The sequence below is a fragment of the Leptonychotes weddellii genome, chromosome 5 (assembly GCF_054177405.1).
Source record: "Leptonychotes weddellii isolate Sample4059 chromosome 5, ASM5417740v2, whole genome shotgun sequence".
NCBI lineage: Eukaryota > Metazoa > Chordata > Mammalia > Carnivora > Phocidae > Leptonychotes > Leptonychotes weddellii.
The window spans coordinates 72024313-72051741 of NC_138373.1; the positions used below are offsets into that span (position 1 = coordinate 72024313).

General features: G+C 52.5%; 1 protein-coding gene across 2 annotated transcripts in view; it reads left to right on the top strand.

The window, feature by feature from the left end:
• Positions 1-2725: 2725 nt before the first annotated feature.
• CD9 (CD9 molecule) overlaps positions 2726-27429 on the top strand; it is a 32943-nt gene continuing 8239 nt past the window's right edge. Inside the window, exons 1-2 of one of the 2 annotated variants that reach the window (XM_006735963.3) lie at positions 2726-2964; positions 23691-23793. In XM_006735963.3, coding sequence (XP_006736026.1) covers positions 2899-2964; positions 23691-23793 — 169 coding nt within the window. In that variant the 5' untranslated portion in view covers positions 2726-2898. The remainder of the gene's footprint in view (positions 2965-23690; positions 23794-27429) is intronic. The other variant, XM_081821081.1, reaches the window with a different exon arrangement.

Consider the following 27429-nt stretch of genomic DNA (forward strand, 5'->3'; position numbering starts at 1 on the left):
AAACACACTTTGGCCCAGAGGCTTTTTGCAACATAGATTGTCAGAATGGAGGGGACCCCGCCATCTCCTAATCCAAAATGCTCATTCTACAGGTGAGGAGCTTGACGCCCAGAGACAGGAAGGACTTGTCCAAAATAAACCAAAGGGTCGGACCAAGAATTCAGATCGCCACACTCACATTATAAGGACCCCCTTGATTGTATGTAATTTGGAGCTTCACCATACCCCCCTCCATTGCTTCTGTAACAGTAACAGTAACAACAGCTAACATTTCTTGGCGCAGGTGTGTGACAGGCACTGTACTTAGCCCTCCTAGGGGATTACCTCATTCAATATGCCGATTACCCTAAGTAGTTTCTCTTATAAGCTTAAATATTTACTGAACTCTCCTCCCACCTGCTCTGGTTAACGGGTGGGGGTGAGGGAAGGAGAGGAGAGACGAATATCAAAAGATAAAATCCTCTTTCCCTCCACCTGTTCTCCCTCCACCGGGGGACACCCACCTGAGAGCGGCACAATGGGACATTATCTGATTTTCTACCGCCCCCACATACTGCCCTGCCCCAACCATCCTCAGTGGACACTAGATTAGGGTGAGTGACGAAGGTGAAGCATTACCAAAATTCCTCCACTCAGCCGCTCTTGGTATTATGCAACACTGAAGGGAGCCCTGGTCTTTCTGCTTCTGGTGCCTCCTCTCAGTAGGTTCCCAAGAAGCATTAGAACACGTGAATGGAGTTCCCCATAATCTGACTCAAGCTATTCTGGCTGGGATCTCCCCCACCCCTCCCGCCTACACACGCATACACACACACACACACACACACACACACACGGTCCTCTCTTCTGGTTTTGCTGCACTGTCTAGCCTACACCCCATCGCCCCATCTTGTTCACTTCTCTCTCACCTGACCTATTCTAGAGCCTCCTAACTGCTCTCCACATGTCCTCACCTCATCTTCTGTGTCCCATGCTCCCCTCATACTACCCAGTTGCAGGGCCCCTGATACAACACGTCACCTGTCACCTTCCTCATAATCCCCCAAAAGCTCTGAGCCAAGGTCAGGACAGACAAACAATAGTCCTTATCCTCAAAGGGCTTGCTGCCTACACCTCCTGCCCTCCTCCACCCAACTGCCTAAAATACAGGTAGCCATCAACCTAAATCACACAGCAAGGGGAGGCCCCCTCTCAACTCACCAGCTGGGTCTCCAGCTTTACCTACCAGGTACCTCCCCCAGCTGTGAGCTCCAACCCAGACCCCAGACAGCTCCGGGGCCCAGACTTTGATTCTCCTGTGAAACAACTGTTCCTTTGGTTCTGCAGCATCACTTCCCAGTCTGTGTCAGAGGCTCCTCCTTTGAGCTCCCTCAGCCCCCAACCCTATCTCTGTAGCCCCAAACCGTACTCTCCCCCATCATCTGGCTGCCTGAATCCCTCCACCGGGGGACACCCAGCTCCTGCCCCTAATGATTCCCTTATGAGTAGATCCTGAAAAATGTTTTTGAATGAATCAACGAGACAACTGAGAGTGATAATAAGCAGCAAAATAAGAGCTACAAAGGGCAACACCCTCTGTTTCTAGTGGGTGAAATTTGACTTATGTTCTTTTTTTCCTTGTTGGTATTTTCTGATGTTTCTTGCTTTTGTAAAGGAAACTTCATTTTGAAAAAAAAAATACAAAGGGGTTTGGGGACTTCAAAAGAAGAGGGAATCTCCTCATCCTCTGGTGAGCAACAGTAGAGGAATGTTTGAGGAGCCTCGGAGTTTCTACAACTGAAGAAGGTAGGGCCAGGCAGCCAGAAGGCACATACCACATGCCAAAGGCAGGGCTAGGCCACGCGGAGGTGGGGAGCTGAGTAGGGCAGCGTGTGCCAGGTAGAGCAGCGTTCAGCACAGACACAAGAGGAACAGAATGCAAGATGGGGACTTTCAACTTGGGTCATTGCATGTGGGGAGCTACAGAAAGTTGTCGAGCAGAGGAGAAAGGGGCTCAGACCTCAGCATCTGGAGGTCAAAGTGCAAGAGGGAAGGTGGAGGCAAGAACAGAAGCCTGGCTACGAACTCTGTCTTCTCTCAGCGCATCTAACCCCAAGGCCAGGAAGCACTGCAGGACCACCTGACTCTCAGCCATATTACTGTTCGGCAATCGTATTTGAAACTTACTCCCAAAAGCCTCCAACCTCTCTTCCCACCTGGACTGCCAGCTGTGCCAAATACAGAGTGTCCTCCATGAAGGAGCAAGGCGCCGCCTCAAGGAGAAATAAAGCCAGGCAGCTTCCCTTCAAATCGAGCCCAGCGCAAGAAGAGCCCTCATTCCGCGGGCAGGCTGCCTTGAGTAAGGGGACTCAACCCCAACCCCCAACGACCCGAGAAAGGTCTCCCAAAGTAGAGGGCTCAGGCAGGAAGACCAGAATCAACAAAGCGAGAACTGAAGGGCAAGGCCTCCATAGAACTCTTAGGTAGAAGCGGGGGGATGGGGAGGGGGTAGTCTGGAAAGATCCCAGGACGGTTGAGAGGAAAGGGGGAGGTCCGCGGCGGGGAGGAGGGTATAGCCAACTCGGTGGGGGAGAGGGCTATGCCGGAGGCAGGAGGGGAGAGGGGAGTGCGGGCTCCAAGACTGCTGAGCCCCGAGTCCCCCCGGAAGCTGGGCTGGAGCCCGCCTCGGGGCATGGGCGGGGCAGGTGGGGCCAGGGGCCGGGTCGGCCGGGGGCGGGGTCCGCGGCACATGCGCACCGCAGCCACCGCGCGCAGTAAGGAGTGGCACTTTTTAAAAGTGCAGTCCGGAGGCCCACCCGCAGCCGCCGAAGCCTCGGTCTGAAGTGCGGTGCCCCCCGTCCCGGCCGCGCGTCCTCCCACTGCCACACCAGTCCGGCCCAGGCCAGTCTAGCCCGCACCATGCCGGTCAAAGGAGGCACCAAGTGCGTCAAATACCTGCTCTTCGGATTTAACTTCATCTTCTGGGTGAGTGAGCGCGACCGCCGCGCGCTCCTCTCCGGGGCCACCTGTTCGTCCCGGGGACCCTGTCTGCGGTCGGGGCTGCCGGTAACTGGCACTGCCCGCGCCGGGTGGACTCCCGGCGGGAGGAGACGAGGCACCGCGGCCGCCAGCTGGCTCCTCGACCGGGGCCGGAGACGAGCGGGGCGGGCACGATCGTAGGGGGCTCCTCCGAAGCCGAGCCGGCGGCGGGACGCGGGGGGTCCTGGGGAGCTGGGGGGTGGAGACCGGCCCTGGCCCTCTTTTTCGCCGAGGGTTTGGGGTGGGAGTCGTGTCTGCTCCCTTCCCCTCAGCCCCTCCGAGTGAAGGAGGAGAAGGCGGCAGGGAGAAACGGAGCACCCCTCTTCTGGGAACTTCAGGCCCTGGCCAAGGAGGACTGTGGCGGGCAGTGCAGTTCGCGATCTGGGTGGGGTCTCACGAGTGGCGGGGGCCGCGAGGAGGGGGGGATGCGGGCGCTTTGCGGACTGCAGTGGAGCGGGGAGAGCTCAGCCCAGAGCTGTTGACACTTTTACACTGGAAAGGGAGAGGGAGGGAGGACTGGGACCCCGTCCCTGAGTGAGAGTGGGAGACCCCCTCCACCCTCGAGGTACCTGCAGGCTTGATTCTGAGCCCGCCGTGAGAAAGTCGGAACTCCCTCGAAACTACCTGAAAGACTAGCTTCTCTTGATTTTTTTTTTTCCTCCTAAAGGCGATAAGTATCAGAACTGGAGAGAACTCTGGGAGAGTTGGGGAGAGGTGGGGCACATGCCTGTTGGCGCTTTTAGTCCTGTGTTTCTCCATTTCCGGGGGAAGATGAGGTGCCATCCGCCCACTGCCAGCCCGGGTCCTCCCGCCTCGCCTACACCCCTGTGCCGGCCCACCCAGTGGCTAGGCGGGGCCACGGAGAGTGGTTCACCTGGAGAGGACGCCGGGCCGGGCCGGGAGCCGCAGGACTCCCACTGCTGGCCGCACTCAGCCTTTAGGCAAATGGAAAGCCAGAGGCAGGCAGCGGAAAGGCGGATGTCCCCTCCACATCTTCTCTTGGGGGATTAAGGGACCACCCAGAGGCAGAAAGAAGCAAGGAATAGGGAACCTTGGGGTCCTGAGTCTGTGTCCTGAGTCTGCACACAGATGGACAGAAGGGGTTTGGAAAGGCAGCCCCTGTACTACTAGAGAGATGGCTGTAGAAACAGGCTGGCCACCAGAGCCTTGTAACAAAAAATATACTGTACTTACTCCCCGGGAGCTGGTCACTGGGGTCCCCACGAACCTTGGGGCAAACCTCTTGAGATTTTAATCCTCCCTCCGGAGCTGAAGGTAAGAGACTGACCTGCCCTTGCAAGAGTCAACATACCCAACACATGTTCTAGTGAGGATGGCACATAGATGTGCCCCTGCCCAACACTTGGCCTGTTTTAGGGAGACCCCTCCCCGGCAGTGGGCAGTTCTTCCTCCTGGTGTTCCCACCAGCCCCCAACAGCCAGCCAGCTCTCTCCCAGGCTTGGTTTCCTCCTCACCAACCTCTGGCACCAGAAAAGAATGTGAGAAGGCAGGCTAGCCCCGCCCCGCCCCACCCCTGTCCTTGGGGGGAGTCTTCCTCTTCCCTGCCCAGCACAATCTCCCCTGTCAGGCTGTTGCGCTTGGTCCTCAGCTATCTGCCTAGGCTGCATCAGGGTTTCAGGCCAGGAAGGAACCACAGACTGCCATGTGCCTTCATTACACACACACACACCCCTTCTGCCGTGTGGCACATGCAGGAGCCTGATGGGAGGCTCCAGGTCTCCTCTGGTATCTGCTCAGTCTCTTATTGTCTCCAGCCCATCACCCCACCCATATTCAGAGCTGCCCCTGCCTGGACCAGCGCTGCTGGTCAGCTATGTCATTTGAAACAGACATGACTGAATCTGGAAATATTTGGGTCCAGAATTAGGAATGACTTTAGTGGTCATCCAGTCCAGCCCTGGTAGTCACAGTGAGGAATCAGAGAACAAGAGAGGGGTGATGGCCCAGGATCCCAGAGACCAAACCAATACCACAAGCCCTGGGTCCCTGACTTGAGTCCCATCCTCTTCTGTCTCTGTCACAAAATCAACAAGGGGACCTGGTAATGAGTGGGGGGGGGGGGGGAATAAGCTACGTTTTCCTGAATTAACAATTGTTCAGTAGTCCTGTATTAAGGTCCCTGTAGAGATGATAGAATAAGGGAGTATCAGGATCCACTTGTGCAGCGTTTTACAGTCTGCAGAGGCTTTTTCCAAGTCCCACGACATAAGCCAGAGCAGGAAGCATTATCCCCATGGTACCGATGACCAGGAAACCAGTCCCCAGAGAGGTGGAGTGACTTACCCAGGGTCATGTGTAGCATCAGAAGTAAGTTTGAAGGCAGGTCTGGTTAGCTTAAAGTGCAGCTACTTTCCATCCCAACCTGGTGCCATGCCCAGCTGGGCAGAAGCAAGCTCTCAGAAATACCTTTAAAGGGAACGGCTCAGATTGTTATGATAGCACCAGTTACCTTTCTCTCTTGAGACCAGAAATTTATAAACTTGGCGTTTGGGATCTGATGTGGGCCTTGGAAGACAGGAGTTGTAAGGCCAGGAGCCACCAGCACCTCATGAACAAAGGATGCTGAGAGGGGTGGCCTAGCAGGGACCCAGAGAGAAGAAACCCACCTCAGTGGCAGTGGGATGATCAGGGTGGGGAGAAGGTACACCTCTGCGCGGGCCCCGGCCTCAGCCCCGTGGGACCCTGGGTGACAGCTGAGCCTGCCCTCCCCGAGTAGGGCCTCTGATGCTCACAGTCAGACCAGCTACCAGTCTGTTCATCCAACACCCCCACAACGCTAACTTCTTGGCTCTCCGTTGTTTCTCTGTTTTCCTCTAGACCGCCCTGCCTCCCCCCCCCAAAAAAAATAGTGGAAATATGGACAGGGACCTGGGTATTAGTCTAGCTCTGTCCTTACGTCACTTTGACACCTTGGGGAGGTGGCTTTTGTGTTCCAGACCTCAGTTTGCTCATCTGTAAAACCAGTGGGTTGAAATAAATGGTCACCAAAGGTCCCTTTCGCTCAGTCTGTGAGCCCAGCCCCACCCCCAGTGCCTGCAGAAACAGCACTTTCCCACACAACCCAAAACCCGAGTCAGGAGATGGAAATGCACAGGGGCTACTAAGGCTTGTCCTCGGAGCCTGGCTTCATTGGGTCTTTACCTCTGAGGCCCGATTCTTGGTCTCTTTCCTTTTAACCTCACACTTCCCTCTATTGCCCTGGGTGGGGTCCCTCTGTTGGGGGGTTTTCTGTTTTCCTAGCCCTCAGCTATGTGTGGTAGTCCTGCGCACTGGTCAGTGCACGGCTCTGGATTCAGCACCCCCCGCCGCCATGAGCAGACGGAGCTGGTGTCTACCCCATAGAGTTGCCATGGGTTCAACGAGACAATGTATGGGATGCCCTTGGCATAGTAGCTAACCCCAGACACAGTAAACTTCCAACCCAAGCTGTTGTTACGCCAGTTGAGAAAGTAGATTGAGGCAGTGGAGAGGGTGGGAGCCCTTCCCCAAGAAGTGTGGAAATTGAAACCAGGATGTAGGCAGGCATCCACACTCCACACATTCCACCCCCCTTCTCTTCCTGCATCCTCGTGATCCACCCCACCTGCTTCAGGACACCCACTCCACTGCATGTGCGGCTCCACATTTGACTGTGGGGTGGCCCCACTCCTGAAAATAAACTACACGGCAGAGAACCCCTAAGACCTCAGGCTTCTGGGTCTGGGCAGGGTACGGACCTAGCGGGGCAGGCAGAGGCAAAAGCCCCTCCCACCCAACTTGCTGCTTCCCCCAGAAGCTGTTGGCCTTCAGCATCGGGCTGAGCAAGCAGCTGGGACTGTTGCCTAAAATGGCTCCCCACCTTTGGCACACAGACAGCGGGAGCTCTGGTAAGGCTGGCAGTGTTTGTACTGAGGCTGGCAGGTTTGGGGAGAGGTGAGGTGAGGCCAGGTGTCTGCATCTGCTAAGGAAAAGAGGACTTCTCCCCTGCCCGGAATCTTGATGGCTTGCCCCTCGCTTTTCCCTGCAATGGTTGTCAGTAGCAAAGCTCCAGCTCCTGATTTTGGGGGGATGGAGGATTCCTCTACACACACACACACACACACACACACACCCTACCCCTTTCCTTTCCAAGTGCCCCATGGCACCATTCCAGACCTTACTCTTTTGTACTCAAAGGAAGAGGTTTTGGGATTTGGAACCACTTTGATAAGCAGCCCCATGGAGGGCTGTCCTTGCCAGAGCACCTAACTAACTCTGCTGAGTCGTCTGTGGCTTCAAATGTCACAAGTCTGCGTTCACACCCTTTTGTATTAGAGGTGAATCTTCCCTGTTAAACACAGTGCTGGGTGTCCCATGTTTGATTTGCGTGTTTGTTTTCCGGTTCAATTCCATTTTATAAGGAGGTGTGGCTTTGGGTCGCACAGTTTGGAACTTAATAATACACCTTGAGCTGGCAAAAGCGCCTTTTCTTCTAAAGAACCCAAGCCTTGACAGTTCTTTCCTGGGTGTGCCTGGCTGTGGGTGAGGGCAGGGGACCTGAGGTCATGGGTCATCGTGGCTTCTGTGACCTGTTGTCTCCTTAGTAGACCAGGAGTATTCTCGATAGACCTGTGTCCAGCTGGGGAGAAGAGAGTGAAGTTTGAGGAGGTGCATGTTTATATTCTGCATTCCCCCCCACCAGTTCTGGGGGGGGGCGGGGGGTTCAGTGGGACTGCCTCTGGGCCTGCCACAGGTCTTTTCAACCAAAGCTGTGCAGAAACCGTCTCTCCATCTCTTCCATACAGGAGAGCAATGACTTACTTGTTCCGGGGTTTTGAAACTCGGCCAGAGCCTGTTGGCCCCGTGTTCTCAACTACTCGGAAATGTCCTCTGCAACTGAGGGAATTCAGGAGACCAGAAGGGCTAATCTTAACGATACATTTTTTCTTTAATTTATGTTTTTGAAGTCTGATGGGAGATCACTTGCCTGTTTCATTCTGTGGAAAAAGTAATGCTGGTCCAGGGACATTTTCATTTTCCATCAAGTGATGGCATGCAGCTGTGAAAAGCAGCATCCTGTCTCCAGATGAGATAATTTTATAATAATTACATCCATCCGGTAATTCCAACTGCCCCCCCCACCCCCAACCACCACCACCACCCCAAAAAAGTACTTTGTTCTGAATCGTTTTTAAGTACTGTGTGCCATCATCCTAGACTCATGGACCTTAACCTTTTTAGGGAATTCCACAAAATCAATGAGACCTGCCTCCACAAAAAATGCTTTTGCTTCTTTTTTTTTTTTTGGCTTTTTTTCTGGAGACCAATGAACACCTCATATTGGTTTTTCTCTCTTGGTTTCCAAGCAACCTCTTCTCTGTTCTGAAATCCCATGCTTCAGCCATGAGCAGGGAGTTGCCTCGCCACTACCCAGGGACTGTGTGGCAGAATACGGGGTGATTTGAGAAAGGCTAAGTTCCCTGATGATCAAGAGCAGCCTAGACTGGAGAGCTAGACTCCCCACCCATACTTGCTCTGACTCTCAGCTTAATCATTGCCCAAGGAGTGGCTTTGACTCTCGATTAATTTAATGAGTATTCTGTATTTCTAGTCCACATGAAGAATCCAACTTTATGAGCTTCTAGCTAAGTTTTGCTTCTTGGGTTAGGTTTTCCCGTAGCTTGGGTAATTTGTATTTGTTTAGGAAGAACTGAGTTCTGTCTTTCCCTCTGCCTCCTTCCCACCAAATGGAGACTAAGATCAGCCAACCTTCCCCGGCCTTGTCCTTGAGGACTTTGGAAAGGGAGGAGTTTGGGTGGGAGGGGGAGTAGTACGTTGTTTGGGGATTTGGACTCCTGAGGAGATGATACTCAGCTTGGTTGAATAGCAGGGGAGGGTGAAGCCCTTTGATGGAGAGGGGCCTAGATTCATTTGATTCTAGCAAAGATCCCTGGGTAGAGAGGTGTGGGGACTATTGACTTGGAGAAAATCAGAAATCTGGTTTTGAAAGGTCCTTCTTGTTCAGTCCTCTTGCCAGGCATTGCGCAGGGATGCTGAAACAGTGACTCTTGCTGGCCTCTGTTAAGAGTCACCCTTCAAAGCTTAATCCTGTTACTATTATGATCAACGTCCGTTCCAGGTTCCAGTGTACACCTCTCAGGCCAGGTAGGCCAATGGCCCATGACCTCTACCAATCCCTCACCTCCAAATTGCTCAGGACATAGCACTTTGCTTCTGTTCCCAGTATGAGCTGCATGTCAGTGTCCAAGTATAAAAACAATACAGCACATGGATCATAGCAGAAAATCCTTGACTGGGACTTAAAAATACCATAAAGTAAATCAGACAGTTTTACTGAAATCAAAACAGGTTTCTATAACATTCTAGTTTTATCTTTAAACCTACATTGATTGAAGCAATAGCAAGATAAATGATAAACTGATTTATTAAAACTTGATATAGAAAGATCAGCAAAGGGACATCTGGGTGGCTCATTCAGTTGGGCATCTGCCTTCAGCTCAGGTTCGTGGGATCAAGTCCCATATCAGGCTCCTTGCTCAGTGGGGAGCCTCCTCCTCTCTCTGCCTGCTGTCCCCCCTGCTTGTGCTCTCTCTCTGTGACAAATAAATAAATAAAATCTTTAAAAAAAAAAAAAAAAGCAAAATCATACTTATGAACTCATTGCTTTGCAAGTCAATGGAAGTTTGGTGTTTTTAAAAGACAGTTTGCTATAGATTGGAATGTTTGTATTGCCCCCAAATTCATATGTTAAATCCTAAAACCCAGTGTGATGGTATTTGGAGGTGGGACCTGTGGGGGTGATTAGGTCGCGCGGATGGAGCTCTCTGTGAATGGGATTAGTACCCTTATAAAAGAAGAGGCCCCAGAGAACACCCTCCTCCCTTCCACGATGTGAGATTATAGCAAGAAGACAGCCCTCTGTGAACCAGGAAACAACCCCTCACCAGACACCAGGTCTGTTGGTGCCTCGATCTCAGACTTCCCAGCCTCCAGAACTGTGAGAAACAATTTTTGTTGTTAAGCCGCCCGATCGATGGTCGTTGGTTACAGCAGCCTGAACGGACTAAGACATAGTTATTTACAGGTTTGAATCGACATGCCCTCTCCCTGTCTAGGGGAGTAGTTGCAGTGCGCCATTTTTCACGCCCAGCTCACATCGGTGTCCCCCTGTAGTGGGCGGCAGGCCCCCTCACCCGCACAGCAGCCCTGCTCCAGTCCAGAGAGACAAGAAACCCTTCCCACTAAGACTCTCTCCCCGCTCGCCCCGATGCAATGTGAAGGCCTCACATTGCTTCTCGTGATACAGGGCTATGGATTTAAATCCGTTATTATGCTCGGGCTTTCTAAAGCTTCCTTTCTCCCAGCTTCAGAACCTCTTCTTATCCTCTACTTTCCCCCACTCCCACCATAGTCTAGTCGCTCTGACTCCCTAAGACAGATAACCCTTAAGAGACCCCGAAAGCTTATTTCAAATGGAAATTAGCTTCTCTCCCAGTGCTGGGGAGGGCCCATTAGGATGAGAAGCGGGCATTATCCTCCTCCTGTGGCAGGTGCTTCCCAGGACCCCATAGCCAGGGCTGTAACACAGGCCTGTGGTCATGCCCGCTCGTGCCCTTTGGTGGCAGGATGGTGCTGTGGGGAAAGGGTAGGGTTCTGGCCCTCCCCTTGGGGCCATTCCTATAGGGGCCGCCAGGACGGTGGCCAGTGGGCAGCCGCAACCGTGTCTGCACTGTGAGGCTTGCAGCAGTAGCAAAGCTGGGGTGAGAAGAAAACACGCCAAGTTACTCTGGGGAATCTATTTCCCAGAGCAGTGCTGTGTCCACGCTGACTTTCTGGCCAGTTCAGCAAGGGCATGGATGAAGTTCTCGGGCCAGAGGCCAGCAGGAAGAAACGCATTCTCTCTCTCTCTCTCTCTCTCGACTCCGTCCATCAGGCAGTTGGCCTCAGACAGAGGCCAGGGTCAGGTGGCACCTCCAGGCCAGGTGGCTGAGGCAGGTGCCTTCCCATCCTGAGAAGGTAGGGCCCTCTGCTAGTTGAGGTGGGCTCCCCTGGGATCCTTTATGGATAGAAAGTGCACTTTTGAAATGGGATCAGTTATATGGCTGGGAGGGAGACAGGACAAAAGTGAAAAATTCTGAAATTAATGACACTGATGAAAAAGACAGTTCCACAAAACAATTGAGAACCTGGGCTTTGCAGTCAGACTGTCCAGGGTTCGAGTTCTCGCTCAGCGGCTTATTTGCTATGTGATCTCCAACGAGCTGCTTCTGTGCCCAAGTCTTCTCAGCTAAAAAATGAAAGTAAATATTACCTCCTTGGTGGGTCTGTTGTGAAAATTAAAGAGTACAGGTGAAGTACTGCAGGTGGGGGGTAGCACATAGCGAGTGTTGCAGGCTAGCTGGTCAGGAGCATACAGTTGACCCTTGAACAGTGTGGGGGGTTAGGGGCACCAACCCCTATGCAATCAAAAATCTCTTTAGAACATTTGCCTTCCCCAAAACTTTACTACTAATAGCCTACTGTTGACCAGAAGCCTTACCAATAACGTCGTCAATTAACGCATACTCTGTATGTTATATGTGTTATATGCTGCATTCTCACAACAAAATAATCAAGAGAAATGAAAATATTATTAAGAAAATCATAAGGAAGAGAGAACACACTTATAGAACTGTACTGTATTTATCCCAAAAATCTGCATATAAGCTGAAACCCGTGTTATGCAAACGGCAGCTATAATTAAGAGACCCGAAACGAAGGCAGAGATCATGGCAAAGGGATAGGATAGATGATAGGTTGGATGCAGCAGTTGGAGACCTCGGCTTCTGCCCCTCCCCTGGCTTTGTGTTCAGAACGCCCCATGATGGGGAAGGAGCGCCATTTAACGGAGCGGTGCTGGGTGTGCCTGTTGCCAACACCGCCAGTCCACACACCACATGGCATTGCTTCAAAGGTATAAACAGAGGGGCATCTCCCACCACTCAGGCCCCTGCAGGCAAGTGGTAACCGGTCCCGCAGATGGAATGAAAGCTAGCTGGTCCACATGGCTGAAGTGTGTAAACAAGAGTGGAGTGTTTGTGTGTCTAATCGCCAGGCATCTTAGTGAGGCATACACAATGGAAAACAAATGTGTGGTATTCTGGAATTTAAAGCAAAACATCCCCAAAACAATCCCCCACATCAGATGATTTTGGTTAAGATCAGAATGCCTGCTTTCAGCAGTAACCAGATTTATGGGCTGGCTGATGTATGCTCCAGGTCTGGCAAATGGGCCATGGAAACTTGCAGTGAGGTTCCTTGTTTAGAAAGAGGTTATCTTGGGCAGAGGCCCTCCCTCTGGAGCCTTCATCCCCAAACTACTTAATATTAACACACCATATTAGCTAAAACTCTTCTTCTCTTTTGGGCCGAATAGGGCTCTGGTTTTTAAATGATGCTGACTTTGTTCTTGGAAGGGAGGATTTGTCATCTCTTGAACTTGTTCAGACCAGGTCGCTGCCTAATTACCATAAAGGTGTGCTGACAAAAAGCCTACAAGGCCCTTCATCCCCTGCCACACCCCAGAGAGGGGACCTCGCTAGCTCCCTTCCACCAGGGATGAGCCAGGCAGTCAAGTACCCGACCTCTGCATGGCCCGAGCTATGCATGTGACAGAGGGAGAGAGCTGATGGCTAAGTTGCTCCATACCTGCTCTGTGACCTTGGGCAAGTTACTTTACCTCTCTGAGCCCGTTTCCTCATCTCCAGCTGGGATATTCCTAACTACTTCAAAGGGTATAAGGCAGTCCTACCAGCCCTCTTATATTCAGAAGGGGCAGCAGGGCCTTACCGTAGAAATCTAGCTCCCTCATATTCCTCTTCTCCCTGGGAAATCCCACTGTTGCTCCCATAGGGCATGTACCCCTGAGGCCAGGCTGGAATACACCATGGCCCCAAAGAGCCATGCTTAGCAAACTGAGGGCACCCGTAGGCTGGTAGCTGTTGAGCCCCTCCGTCCAGGAGACCCCCCCCAACCAAGTGCACAGAATCCCCAGAAAGTGAACCCCTGCAAGGTCAGAGAACAGGCTAAGCAGGTGCTTAGGACATCAGCAATGCAGGTAAGCCCGAGGAATCATGGGGAAACCAAGCACTTTTTTGAACTTCATTATATTTATTTTATAACTCCAATTTTTAAAATATTGAATTATATAGGTGATGGGATAGGTGTCATCATTTTTTATACTGCCCGTATTTATACATTTTTTATACTGCCTGTATTTAGGGCAGTAAATGGTCACAAGAGGCAGAAGTGTGCCTCCCCAGGGGCCTGGCTTCTCAGGGATGCTTGGGTTTGTCGTTGACCTCCCGGTGTGCCCGCCCGACGTGCCCCCGACGTGCCGTCAGGGAGCAGCACACAGTGGTTGGGGTGGGAGGAGTTGTCAAAAATGCAGATTCCTGCTGGGAAAGCAGCAAATCAGAGACTCTCCCTATGCCTCACTTTCCTTATTTGAGTCACGAAGGTAATACCGCCAAAGTCTTAGGGTTGTTAGAAATGATGGCGTATTTAACATAAAGCGTATCGAGGTGCCTGGCTCAGAGCAAGAGCTCAGGTATTGGTTTGGGCAGCTATGGCTACAGTGACTGTTACCACGGCCTCTCAGAACGTTTCAGAGATTGAAGTTGTCCTAAGTACTCACACTCCTCTGTGTCTTCTTGCTTCAGTTCTGTAAAGCCGCCTCACACAGGATTGTTCCGGGCTGAAACTTTACCACGAAAGGCATCCGTTTCAGAAGGTGAATTCGAGAACTCCTGCTTCCAACTGTCCACAAAATGCCCATTTCAGAGATTTCCCCAGTGTGGGAAAGGTGGGTGAGGAGAGGGCCCAGTTTTTGAACAATTAGCTGGCCGTGGCCCCGGCATCAGGGCCATTTGGCAACCCCCCCCACCACCTTGTGGAGTCTACCTAAAGCCATAGGGAAGAAGAAATCTGCTCTGCCTCCAAACCAGGAAGGGTAGCCTCAGCACCTCTCCTGTTCACTTCTCATGCTTCCCAAAAAGAGGTCGATTCCTCTTATCTAGAACTCTCTTGATACCTTGAAGCCAGGTCCCAGAGCGGGGCAGGGCCAAAGTCGCCAGGGCTTCTATGTGGACACCACAGGGAGGAAAAAGAAGATAGAGCTGGCCCCAGGGGGTGCCTTTTCATCACCCGGTGATGGTGGGCTTGACACCACCACCTTTCCCAGCCTCAGCAGAGGGGGAGGGGAAGAAGAGCGAGAGAACAAACCCCAAGAAGTTAGTGGTCAGCACTCCGTCCCTCTTGGCTTTCCCCTCGGCGGGGGCCGGTGCCCTGAGTCTGAATCGCCTCGGCGTAGCAGGCAAGGCAAGGTTTAGGTCAGAGCATTTTGTCAAATTCAGCATGTCCGGAGGACCTTCTTGTCCCCCAGGAATAGTTCTTAGGGGTTCCCAGTCTTCCCATTCCCCAGCTGGGCAGGGAGAGAGCACAGTGTCAGGAGGAGGGGAGCTTTGAGTCGTCTACGTGGATCAGGTTCAGTGTGAACGCAGCCCCTTGCAGGCTGTCTCTCTTCAAGCAAGTTGTTACTTAACCTCTTGGAACCTGTTTCATCTCTAAAATAAAGGTGATGAGATGATTAAATGAGATGATGTACGTTGGTCACCGCCTGTAATGTGGGACGCACATGGATACTCATAGAGAATAACTGCTCCTATTATTATATTATTGAGTTTCCTTTGTCTAGCCTCTGAAGGAGTTGCTCATGACAGAAAGGCTGCCAAAAGTCAACTCAACACTAGCCTACAACGTCATTACCCATCAGCCTCTGCATGTATTCTTTAAAAAAAAAAAAAAATTTCCCCCTAGGATTTAGGGTTGGCTGAGGAAAAGAATCCACTCACACGTAATGGTAGCCCAGCCTGGGGAGAATGCGGGTTACAGAAATCAGGAAGAAGTTTTTACCAAGAGTGCCCTGCTACGGAGGCTGTGGGAATCATTTTGGCTTCTTGGGGAGGAGAGTTCACAGGGCTGAGCCTGTGTAATGAATATACTTCTTTGGAAGCCAAATGCAGGTTCTAACTTGACCCATTTACTATGAATGCCCAAGCTCAGTGGGTTCAAGATGGAGTTGTCCAGCCATTATCTCTTTCATACCTCTTGCTTCCTTCCTGTTTACCTGCCCTGTATCCTCCCCCTTAACTGTCACCATGCAGCAGTTCAAGGTGGACTGAGGCCCAGTCCCATGGCTCTACAGCACAAGGTGGGACGGTTGAGCCCCCACTCTCCGGATTGCAGTGTAAATTGGAATGGCGAAATTCTGCCCCATGTTGGGCGGAGCCCAGTGAGAGCTCATACCACCCCCCCACCCACCCCCTCCATGGCTTCCTGCCCTTCAGCACTGGCATTTAGAAAGCTAGTTTCTGGGTTCAGAACCCCCAGAGAAAGCTTCTTTCTCCATGTGGTTCCGATTGTTCGGTGCTTACATAAAGGCCTGGAGCATTGGTTCTCAGACGTGAGGGAGCATCAGAATCATCTGGGGGGATTGCTGGGCCCCACCCCACTCGCCTCTAATTCAGTAAGTCTAGGATGGGGACAGTGAATTTTCCTGTCTAGTAAATTCCCAGGTGATGGTGCTGGTCTGGGGACCACATGTTTCCCAGTGGCCCAGCTTCTGCCCTCGGTGGCTCGGTAAAAGCCCCAGAGCAGAAGGGGTCCAGAGGGCCGAGATGACCCCCAGGATGACTGTACTCACAGAGGGACTTACTCTCCAGGACCGTCACCTCCAGGGTTTTTTCCGACTCATCTCTACAAAACTAAAGTTAACGTTGATATCTTCAAATTCTGCGAGGAAGTAACATTTTACTTGGGATCCTCAGCGAAGGCAGGGCATGGCAGTTTTTCCTGTTCAGTAGAGCAAAGTTGGGTTTTTGGTGGTGTTTCTCTCTGCGGTGGGACTGGGTCCCGGAGGACTCCAGCCTCGGCTCCCGCAGGGTGCCCATGCCCTTCCAAAGATGACAGCTTCAGCCTTCGTCAGGAGGTGGGAGAGGAGGGTGCCAGCAGAGGATCCGAAGAGGTGGTAGGGACTGGGCTCCTGTTTGTGCTTGTCGCCAGGGCCCGGCCCGGCCTCCTGACGAGTGAATCAGCCCATCCGAGGCTTGGCAGTCCACCGTGAGCCAGGGTTGCCATGGAGATGGGTGAGGCCCGAGCCCACAGGTCTGGGTGGCCTGACTTGTTTTTAAATGCTGAAGCCTGTGTGAACATAGAGGTCCTTATCTCCACTTCTGAGGTTTTCTTAAAGTGTGACTGGTATTTTGGGGCCCGGAAAAGGCTGATAGGGGAAACTCACATCCTTGGTATTCGGTCTGTTACTGATTTCCTGGGGGCCATGGGCAACTATGCCTACAGGTCTCCCAGGCTTGGTACCTTTTAAAAAATAAATAATAACAACCGGGGCTGGTACATATCTTTCTGAAGGAGGGAAGTGAAGAGGTAACATCCCCTCCATTTCTGCTCCACAAATACCTCCTTCCCACGGAGGTAATTCGCATTACCATTCCTGCCGCAACCTCACAGAGCTCCCGGGAGGCGTTATGGGTGTGGGGAAGGTAAATTTATCCATCGTCCCTCCACCGCAGGGCACTCGTGCAGACCCACAGAAACCAGAACCCCAGTGTCCTAAATCGCCCTGCTCCCTCCTGCCCAGCCGCCGCCTCAGGTCGTAGAGGGACACAACCGACAGCCACCGACTGCCGTGAATTGCCGCCCTATTGTCTTGTGTCTTTCTCCAGGTTTATTCTTCTCATTCCTGGCATTATTTTCCCTACAGAATCCCGCCGGCTGTGCCACGTCGTGGCTTTCAGAGTGTTGTGTGTGCCTCACCTCGCTCAGTCGTCCCCTCCCAGCTAGGTGAAAGGGAGGGCAGGCGCCATGCGATCTGTTTTCACAAATGAGACCTCTGAGGTGCGGAGAAGCCAAGGAAAGTGCTTAGTGTCAAACAGCACTGAGGTGGCAGAGCAGAGTGAGACCCAGAGTCCACGGCCGGCCACAAATCCAGGGCTTCTAGGCAGAAGTGTGCCAGAGGGGCGCCTGGGTGGCTCAGTCGTTAAGCGCCTGCCTTCAGCTCAGGTCATGATCCCAGGGTCCTGGGATCGAGCCCCACGTCGGGCTCCCTGCTCAGCGGGAAGCCTGCTTCTCCCTCTGCCTGCAGCTCCCCCTGCTTGTGCTCTCTCTCTCTCTCTCTCTCACTCTCTGACAAATGAATAAATAAAATCTTTAAAAAAAAAAAAAAAGTGTGCCAGAGACTCCCCTAGTGGGATGGGGGACTCTATGGATGCATGTATGGCATCCCCTCAGGGGCCTCTGACACCTGGCGCACGTGGACCAGGCCCTGGTTGGCACAGATGGCGGAGCCGGGGCCGCCGCCTCCTTGCTTTGTCCTTCTTTCTGTGAGGCCGCCTGCCCCTCACTGAAGAATGCTACAGCATCACCTTGACCACAGGTTCACCAGAGCAACAAAATGGCCATTGCTTTTCCAGAAGGACAATGGGAAGCAGGAAAGCAAGCAACCCATTTCCCCTACCCCTAGCCCCTTAACTGCTGCCTGCCTCCAACCCCAACAAAGTGCCAATGGGACTACCTAAAGTCTGAGGCCGGCCTCGGAGAAACGGCATGTGGAGAATGAGCCACTCTGCCCCTTCTGGGCTTTCTAAGGCAGTTGGATAGAGACATCATAATGAATATTTTGTCCTTTAAAAACAAATGTATGTCCAGTCAGGTCATATTACAGAAGAAAAGAGGGCACCAGGAGGAAAGGGGGCGCCTAGCCAAGACCACCCAATTTGTTCACCATGAGAAGATTTTTCTTTGAAGTGGGATTTGTCCGAGGCAAACAGGGCTCTTTCCACCTGAGGGGGTGGGCTGCCGGGCCGCGTGCACGCACATGCACGCACGCACACACACACACACACACACACACAGCTGCTCTTTTCCTTCTTGTCACATCTGTCTGCAGGCTTTCTTCAAGTGCTTCCGTCAGGGTGGTTGCCTGTCTGTAAACACTTCCTCAGGCCCTAACTAGAGCCAGCTTTGCAAACTAGGCATAGGGTCCAGAGCAACGAGGTGCCCCTAACTGACATTACACTTCAATTTGTTTTCAATCTGCCTTCGGCATTAAAGCCATTGCCTCTAACTCCAGGCGTGTTTTAGCATAAGATTTCCGGGCCTGACCGTCCAGCCAGGTTTGTGGGGTGACTCACTGAAGTACTCATCTTCCCGTGGGTGCCTTTAGTGAGGTGTGCGTTCAGTGGTGGCAGAGGGGATGACCAGGAAACGGTTCGCCATGGGCCTGAGCAGGCGCACTGCTGGGTTCTCGTGTCCCCTGGAACCGGCATAAGCCCCAGGTGACGGGGTTACCTGTGCGCTCATCAAAGACCGGATGTCGAACTGGACTTCTTTGTGGGGTGAGGACAGTGACTCATGGGCTCTTCATAAAGTCTCATTTTCAAAAGACTTTATACGGATTTGTCCCTAAGTCTCACTGCGATATTCGTCACATGCCCTCGTGGGTCTTTCTCAGTATTTTCTCTGGACAAGTTACTGTTCTTGGCAGTTTCTGACTTTTATAGTGAGATCTGGATGAAAAGCCAGGTGGGAAAGGAGGCTTGTTGAAGGGAAGAGGGGAGAGAGAGAGAGGAGCTTCTGGTGGGAGTTTCAGAGATTCTGTCCCCTTGAAGTAATCCTCTTATTGATGGGATAATTATTTGTTGATTGACTGATAATTTATTCACTGTTATGCCCAAGGTATGGACAGGGCAAGGGACTAGAAAGCCTGAGAAACAGCCCTGCCCTGAAGGAGCTTGTGCTCCGGCGAGACCCAAGCCCAGCACACCCACGAGAGGAAAGGCGCGTGTGAGGGCGCTGGAGGGAACATGCGCGAAGCTCGCGGGTTTGTGTTTCCTTGGGAGGAGGCTGAGGACATCTTGGTGGGGAAGCAGCAGGCCTCGGTGTTCAGGACGGCTCTGCAGGGGGAAGGGCTGGTATGAGCAGAGGCGAGAACGCAGGAGACTTATTTGGGAACCTGAGTGATTCCATCTAAGGGGCAGCTGAGGAGGAGGTGGGCTCAGGGTTCAATTGTGTCATGCTGCTGAGAGATCAGAAAAGGTGAACCACAGCTAACGCCTTAAAACTTAAAACTGAGGGGCGCCTGGGTGGCACAGTCTGTTAAGCATCTGCCTTCAGCTTGGGTCATGATCCCAGGGTCCTGGGATTGAGCCCCACCTTGGGCTCCCTGCTCAGCTGGAAGCCTGCTTCTCCTGCTGCTCCCCCTGCTTGTGCTCTCGCTCTCTGACAAATAAATAAAATCTTAAAAATATTAAAAAAAAAAAAAAAAACCTTACAACTGAGCAACTAAGCCATGTGAGCCTTTCAGGGAATTGGCTGCTGCCGCACATGGAAGGCAGGAGGCATGGAGGGCAGGAGACAGGCTGGGTTATATAGTGACAACTTTCTGGGGACCTGGAGGTGGATAAGCCACCAGCTCAGGTGTCAGAGCACCAGGCAACCAGAAGGGAGCAGTGAGCCTGGAGGGAGAGAGGGTTTGTTTCTGTTTCGAAATTTAGGATAGACCTAGGATAGGCTTTGAAAGAAAAAAACCCAGCTTAGTTTTAGAACCGTTTCAGATGTACAGAAAGGTTGCAAAGAGAGTATAGAGAGCCCCCTACTCCCCCATCAGTTCCCCCTATGGTTAACACCTCTAGGACCACATTGCATGTGTCACAACTAAGAAGGAACCAACGTGGTACATTACTATTACCTAAACCAGGCTCCCTCGGGCCTCACTTGTTTCACCAGTAAGACCCTTTTCCTGTGACACTTTCGGGTCTTCCCTGGTTTCTCAGAGATGACCTTAGCACTTTCTGGCAAGTGCTGGCCAAGTATTTTGTAGAATGTCCTCAATTTAGGTTTTTCTCCTGGCTATCTTCTAAGAAAAACAAACATGCATGAGGAATTCAAGCATTTCCAACACAACAGTGGGGAAAAGCTCTCCTTTTTCTGTCTGCACCGTCAGATAGATGGGCCCATTTGGGGGCAAAGAAGCTTTTCTTGGCAAAACTTAAATGTTTCCCTTTGGCTTCCTTTGGGAACGAGGTAACCAGGTAGACTCTGCGGTGCCTCGGGCTGGGAGTCGAGGCTCTGGACTTTTCACTTCCATCCCTACCACACAGTTGGTGATCTTCGACAGATTGCTGTCCTTTTCGGGGGGGGGCCTGTGAGCAGGAATTGGCTCACTGAGCGTCTACATCAGACCTGCTCAGATCCTGCATTGTTGCAAAAGCAAGATGGCAGCCATGGTAACAGTGTGGCCCACGTTCCTGCCACAGGTCAGCTCATTCACCCGGGTGGAAACCAGCAACTTCTTGGCCTCCCGGACCCCTGTTTTCGTAGTTTATGGAGTCCCTTCATAATTGACTCCATGCCCTTTTTTCAAAGTTAAAGCTCTCTCTGGTTCTTGCCATTTGTTTTCTCCTAGTATTCCAAGTAGCTAGGGGTGAGAGCCAGGTGGGGGGACTGGGGCACCCCCCAGTGCCACACCAAAAAGTGAATTCTTCTAGAAAGTACTCCAGAGCTCCTTAGATCGTGCCACCTGCACACCCAGGAGGCATTATTAGGTGGTGCCAATTATATGTGGCCCTGTGACCCCCAGCCAGCCATCATGACCCTGCCGACTGAAGCAATTTCTCCAATAGCGTTCCAGAAAATAGGGCAGCTAATGGCTTACATATCTTCCCCTCAGGCCAATTAACTCAGTAATTCAACCCAAAAAGGCTGTAAGACTCACTCCTCTGATTTGTGTGAACCATGTGCTCCCAGTCCTACCCCTGACCCTCCCTTCCACCTGGGTGTTTTGAACCTTCCTCCTCCTCCTCTCTTTCTGTGAGTTTATAGGCATAAGAAACTGAGATCAAGCACTGCTTTTTCCATTTGTCCAGAGCCAGCCGCTTTTTCTTCCTCATTTTAGTGAAACGCTGTAGCTTTGACAACCAAGCAGCATGATGCTAGGTTTTGGGTGGGGTCCACATGTGTGGGACCCCCAACTCTCTCTGGCCATGTCCTTGGCCAGGGTGAGACCTGAAGTCTTTCTTCTCCTAGTTCCAATTCTCCAGCATGATGTCCTTCTCGCCACCAGTGTGTGTAGACCAGGTAAACGATCGGACTTCTACAGATTTGGCTCAGGCTCCTTGAAATGGTAAAATGGAAGAGGCCTGACCATTGCAGGTGTTTTTTGGGTACCACTGTTGTTATCCGTGGAATCATTCCCAAAGAGAAATAATTGAGCATAAGGGAGAAATAATTGCGCATAATTGAGAAAGCATAGAGCAGAAAGGACAATAAATGACACAGGCCTTTCTTCGGTCCCAGGCGTTCTCAGCAATAGCACCAGCAAGATGAGGGCAAGAGGGAGGACTGAGGACAAGGTTTGTGTCCAAGCGCTGACTGAAATTGAGACCTCCCTCCGGTGCATGGGAAGTCCCTGCCTACAGCATTCTCAGGTTAACACGGTCATGTCCACAGGGAGGCCAGCAGCCTCAGTCTCCCATTGTTCAGGGCTCTCATTGGGCCTCCATATGTTGTGGGGAGACAAGAAAGCATTGCCTTCTTTCCTTTAACTCTCCAGGACCCCAGGGGAGCTAAGGCCAGGGCCTGACCACCATAGTCAGGACCCACTTAGTGTGTGCTTGTCCTGGACTCAGAGCATGGGCATGTCCCAGCTGGGCCCCACCGTGTCCCTGCCCCAACGGTGGCACTCCTGAGTCAGAAGAACCCAGTCTGAACCAAGGTACCCAGCTAGAAATGGGGGAGAGACTCCTACATCTCCCCGCCTTCCCAGAGCCATGTCTCCTGTCTTTGGATTAGGCCAGGAGCCCCTCACTCACCTGCAAGTCTTTTGTGAATAAGAAGGAAAGCCTGGCATCCATGAGTTTTTCTTCTCTGCATTGTGTAGCTATGGGGCACCTTATGTTCCATACTTACTGATGTGTGGTGTTGCCTTCCATCAGATGAGAGCTAAGAGGTCTGGGGAGATGCTGAATGACTGTCCTCCTCAGGGAGGAGTGCGACCTGGTGACCTGAGTGCTGATCGAGTTATTCTCACAAAGCCCACTTGGTGGTACCTCCTTCGGAAGGACTTCTAGTATCATCTCCTTTATTTCTAGCCATACTTAAATAGCAAGGAGGGGCCACATGTCACCATTCCCGTTCTACAGATGGGAAAACTGAGGCAATAGAACTCTGAGCCAGGAATTCCTGAGCCTCGCTGTGGAAACGCAGCGCTGGAGGCGTGGGCAAGGGTTTGACCCTACTGCAGGCCGCGGCCCTGGGTCGTCACGTCCGCCGTCGCCACCTCCACTCATCACATCTGCACCCATGGCCGAGCCCTGGGGGGGAGAGGAGCAAACAATTACAGAGGGAGAGGCCTGGCCGCACTGCACCGCGGCTGTCCCAGCTCCCAGAGCAGAGAGTAAAGCTCCCTCAGGAGCAGGGCTCTGACACAGGGCGCCTCTGTCGAGGAGGGTGAGCCACTGTCCCTCAGGCCCTGCACTGCAGCCTGGGAGTCCCTCCCGTGCAAACCCCGGGCCGGATGAGAGACGGGGAGCTCAGCTCAGCACTGGGGGTCAAGGACCACTTTGCCGGGGGCCTCCTGCACAGGCCTCTAGTTTCACAATGCCGGGCCGGGATTTGGCAACTCGGTTGTATTCCTTAGTGGGAAAGTCTGCCCTTCAGGGTCCAGTATCTCAACTTGCCCACCTATAAAACAGGATTTTCGGAAAATTGGGAGATTACTCAGACGTGTCTTACCTGATGTTTATAAGGATTACTTGTTCGGAAGCGTGCGCCTAAAACCTGGAACGGGGCAGGTCAGCCTGTCAGGTTTGCCAGCGTGAAAAGAAAAGGACAAATGTGGGCCACTCAGGGGAGACTCTGCTCTGTCACTTACTGAGCCGTGTGATTTCGTGAGGCATCACAGCTGCCCTCGTGGGTGCTAGACTGCCCACTGAGCAACTGTCTTCTTTTTTATCGTATGGTACATATACAGAGTAGTGCATGAAACACCAACGGTGTAAAGCCTAATTATGATGTGAATATCCACGGCACCACCACCCAAGTCCAAAGCTAGACTATTACCAGTGCCCTAGACCCTGCCCTCGCAAGGGCTGTGCCCTCCCTCCCCCTGCAGAGCACTGCACACTTGACTTCAGGATAATCGCTTTCTTTTTCTTTTCCTTTGTCATTTACACGTACCCCTAAGCAGTAGAGCACTTTCTAACTGTAAGGGATCACACTGTATGTGTTTTTGTGTACCTTGCTTCTTTTGTTTGGCATCATGAGATGCACTCACGGTATTGCGCGTAGCTGACAATGGTCCGTTGTCACTGCTGTGTAGTATTCCAGTGTCCGTAAAGGGCCCGTTCTGCCGCTGGGCTGCTGGGAGGTGATTGTTCCCAGCCGGCTGATATTTTTAGCAAATGGATTGATCCCCGCACTGGCTGTTGTTACTAGCAGGTGCACGGTGAGAGGCAGAGATGGAGGCGGCTCCCAGAGCCCTTTGCAAGTCTCCCCTCTGGTGTCGTGGCACGGCCCCCCTGGCAGCCAGGACTAATGCCCATATCCGGGATATCTTGCAGCTTGCCGGCATTGCAGTCCTTGCCGTTGGACTATGGCTCCGATTCGACTCTCAGACCAAGAGCATCTTCGAGCAAGACAGTCAGCCTTCCAGCTTCTACACAGGTGAGGGGGACGGGGGCACTGAGTACCTCCTCAAACTGTGGAGATTCTGTGCTGATCCAGGGACTGGCCTTGGGAAAGATTTTTGCTCTGGCCCCGTTGACCTGTCAGGTCCCTTTCAAGCCACACTTGGTGCAGTCCAGCCCACGAATTTGCATTTGACTGATGCGGGTTCTTTAACATGCTGACTAAGTCTGGCATCCTGACCATGCCCCCAGTAGGAAGTTGGCTCTGCCCAAGGTGCAGACCCTCTCTTAATGCCGTGTCTTCGTAGTCTTGCTCAGTTCCTTAATTCAGAAAACTTTGTCCTGGGGACCCAGAGTGCCAGGAGTAGGAGAGGTGAGTCCTCCCCACTGTGCAGATAGATAGGGGCTCTGAGACCCCAAAACATCTGCCTCCTGGATCATACAGTCAAAATGAATAAGAGACTAGCAGAGATGCCAGTCCGGCAGACCCCGGGTGCTGGTAAATGCCCTGGGTATTGGGTTTTATTTGTTTGTTTCCTAAAGTGCTTTTGCTTTGGGGCAAAGGTGTGCAGCTTAGACACAAATAGACTTGCCAGCTTACATGTGGCTCCTGGGCATCTTTTCATCTTTTCTAGCATTTTTCTGTCCTTTCCGCCCACCGCTGAGGCTTGTCAAATGCAATTCCCCGGTTTCTAGTCAACTCACGAAATCCGAAATCCGCAGCTGTTTCTGTATGGGGGGATAGGAAACACTTCATTTACGAGAAACAAGAGCAGCCCCCTATTTTTAGGACGATGCTGCCATGTCATCAGGCTCAAAGTGTAAGTTTGGTCATTTCCTTCCCACCCACCAAAGAAGTTATTTAAAAAAAAGGATGGAGAACACAGCCTGAAGAGAGTCATACCCCAGGCCTTCTGGAAGGACGCGGCAGCTGGTGGGCACACAGACCCCCTTCCCGCCTCCCAGACGCCACCTGAGCCAGGCCTGCATGGGCCACTTGGCTGCACGCACCCAGCCCCGTGGACGTTTCCCTGCTTGTGTTGCCCGCTGCTATTGTTTTGGGGATTTTTTAGGGTGTGTCTCCCTATTTCCGGAAAGAAAGTGAGGGAAAGAAAAGCACAAGTATGTTTTTTGAAAGAAACTATGTGCACGCGCGTGCGCACACACACTCACACGTGGAGTTTTTAGGGAGTAGGTCTCTAGAGTGCCCTGACTTGTTTTAGCAACAGCATTTTTGCTGGGTGGCGGGGGAGGGGGGCCTGGAATGCTGCCCTGTGGAGAGGGAGCAGCACAGGGGTGCTGTGCCGAGGGGGACCTGGCGCCCTCCTGCCCCACTCGTTGTCACGTTGTCACGCCAAGGAGCTGCCAGGGAGCTGCGGGCCCTCTGGGGGAGAGAGGAGAGCAGATCTGCACAGGAATGTGGAAGGGGGTGGCAAGCCGATGGGGCCGGTGTCCTGAGGAGAGGCTGGCCTCCTGCTTGGCTGCCATTGCACTCTGCAGAGTGCCTGGCTGGCTTCCATCTTTTGTTTTCTAGGACTCTGGCTAATTCCCCATGTTTTTAGATGTAGGAGGCAAGGATCTCATTGGCGAGTGGAGGAATCGGGAGGAAGACAACCCCTTCTTCGTGTGTTGCTCACTGTCTCACACGTGTTGTTACGTGATTTAATCCTCGTAACTCTTTAGGGTACATGGAATGATTTCCATCTTACCAATGAAGGAACCAAGTCCTAGAGGTTAAAGAGCTTGCCTGAGCTCGTACCTGTCAAGAGGCAGGGCTAGGATTTGAACCCAGGCCTACGAAAGCTGCTGCTTGGATTGTCCGTGCTAGGTTGTGGGGAGCACTCCCCATGGAGGAAGAGGCGGTATCTCTACCAACCGGATGTTCCCCACTGGGGGGTGCTGGGCGGGGTGGAGGCTCCTTTGGCCTTTGACCTCACCCAGATTGTAGTTGGGGGGCGGGAAGCCTGCAGCGCTGGTAGCCCTGGCCGGCAGATGACAGGTGGGAAGGGACGCAGGGTGGCCGGAGAGTGATGAGCCCATGGTCGGAGGATCCACAGCTTGCCTGGGAATCACAGGATGCAGGATGGCCAGTGGTCCTAGCCGGAGTGACCAGAGGCACGGTCCCAGAGAGAGACACACAGGGATCCCTAGTTGGAGGCCAGCGGCCCCTGCCCTCAGCTGCAGCAGAGGAATATCGACATTTTGCTTCCCTGGGAAAGGGCTCAGCTCTGGGATTGTTCTCCACCTGCAGAAGCCCAAGCAAAGGAGAGCAATGCAGGTGACACTAGAGCATCAGTCAGACGAGTGACCACTGGGGTCTGGCTGGGCCTTGCCCTCCACCGAGTGCGCTGGGAAACGGAGTCATCATCATTCGTGGGCAGAGGGCCAAGGAGGCTTCATTCTCTGGATCCCCTTCCCCCTTGAGCTGTGACACCAGCCTTTGTATTGGCCGTGCCCCGTCTTCTGGCAGACTACCAGCTCCACCCCTGCCAATATTCTGGGCATCATGGGGTGACTGTACCTTGCACGGGGGCCCTCACCCTCTGCCAGGCAGCCCACCGGCCAGCCTGACCACACAACCGACCCTTCAGAAAACCTGAAAGACCCAGGGGTGGATTTTCTCCAGGAGGGCAACAACGGCTTTTAAAATAGAGAAAGAATGCATAACCAGGCCGAAAAGCAAGTGAAAAAAGAAACTTCCCAACATTCACAACAGTCAGTAGTGAATCCAGAACGTCTGACAGCCTTATATGGGCCTTCTCTCCAATTCAGGTCCTGGGAGATTCAGCCCGTCAGCAGTATCCATAATCCCAGGCCACAAACGTGTTGGGGAACTTCATTTTCTTGGTCCCAGGCCAGCAGCCCTTCTTAACTCCTTGGTGTCCTTCCAGAACCATAGCCACTGAGTGAGGGCATCTGGGGGCTCCAGCCAGAGGCCGTGGGTGTCCATCCACCCCTCCCTGGGACCATTCCTCTTTTTATAACAAGGTGCCTGACAGTTTCCAGGATACATGGCTTTTGCCCTCAGTGAGCTTGCGGCCTCGGGCACTTTGTTTTGTTGCTCTGCACCCCATTCTCCCCAGCCTGAGACGGGCAGAGCTCACACACCCACACCTCTCCAAGATAGAGAAATACCGTGCTTGGCAAATGGAGTACCACTGTGGTGCTTATCAGTGTCAACGGCCATCTACGGGAGGGAGTGGGACCAAGAGAGAGCCATTGGGGAGCAGCATAGGGTTCCTTTGAACCCCTGATCGAGTATTTGGAGACCAGAAACTGTTGTTGTAAGCTGCACGCCGGGGCTGGGGCGATGGCCGGAGGCTGATGTGTCCCTCTGGAGCTAAAGCCCAGAGCCCTGATACGCAGGTGAAAAGAATGCTCAGTTTTGTGTATAAAGGACACCCTGACATATGCTTCTGCTCTACCAAAGGCGTTTTTTCTCTGACCGTATAATGTCAGCCTGAAAAAAGAAGAAACAGCCTTCAAGCAAATTAATACAGTAATCCTGGAGAAGGCTCCGTGACGAATAACTTTTTCCATGAGTCAGACAGAAAGCTAACATTCACTTGTTTTGTAAAGGAGAACGCTTTGTCATTTCTCATTGGCAGCCTTTGCCAACAAGCTCAGGGTGTAGGCTAGGAGGAGCCTGTCCAGAGGGAAGCCCAGCATGGCC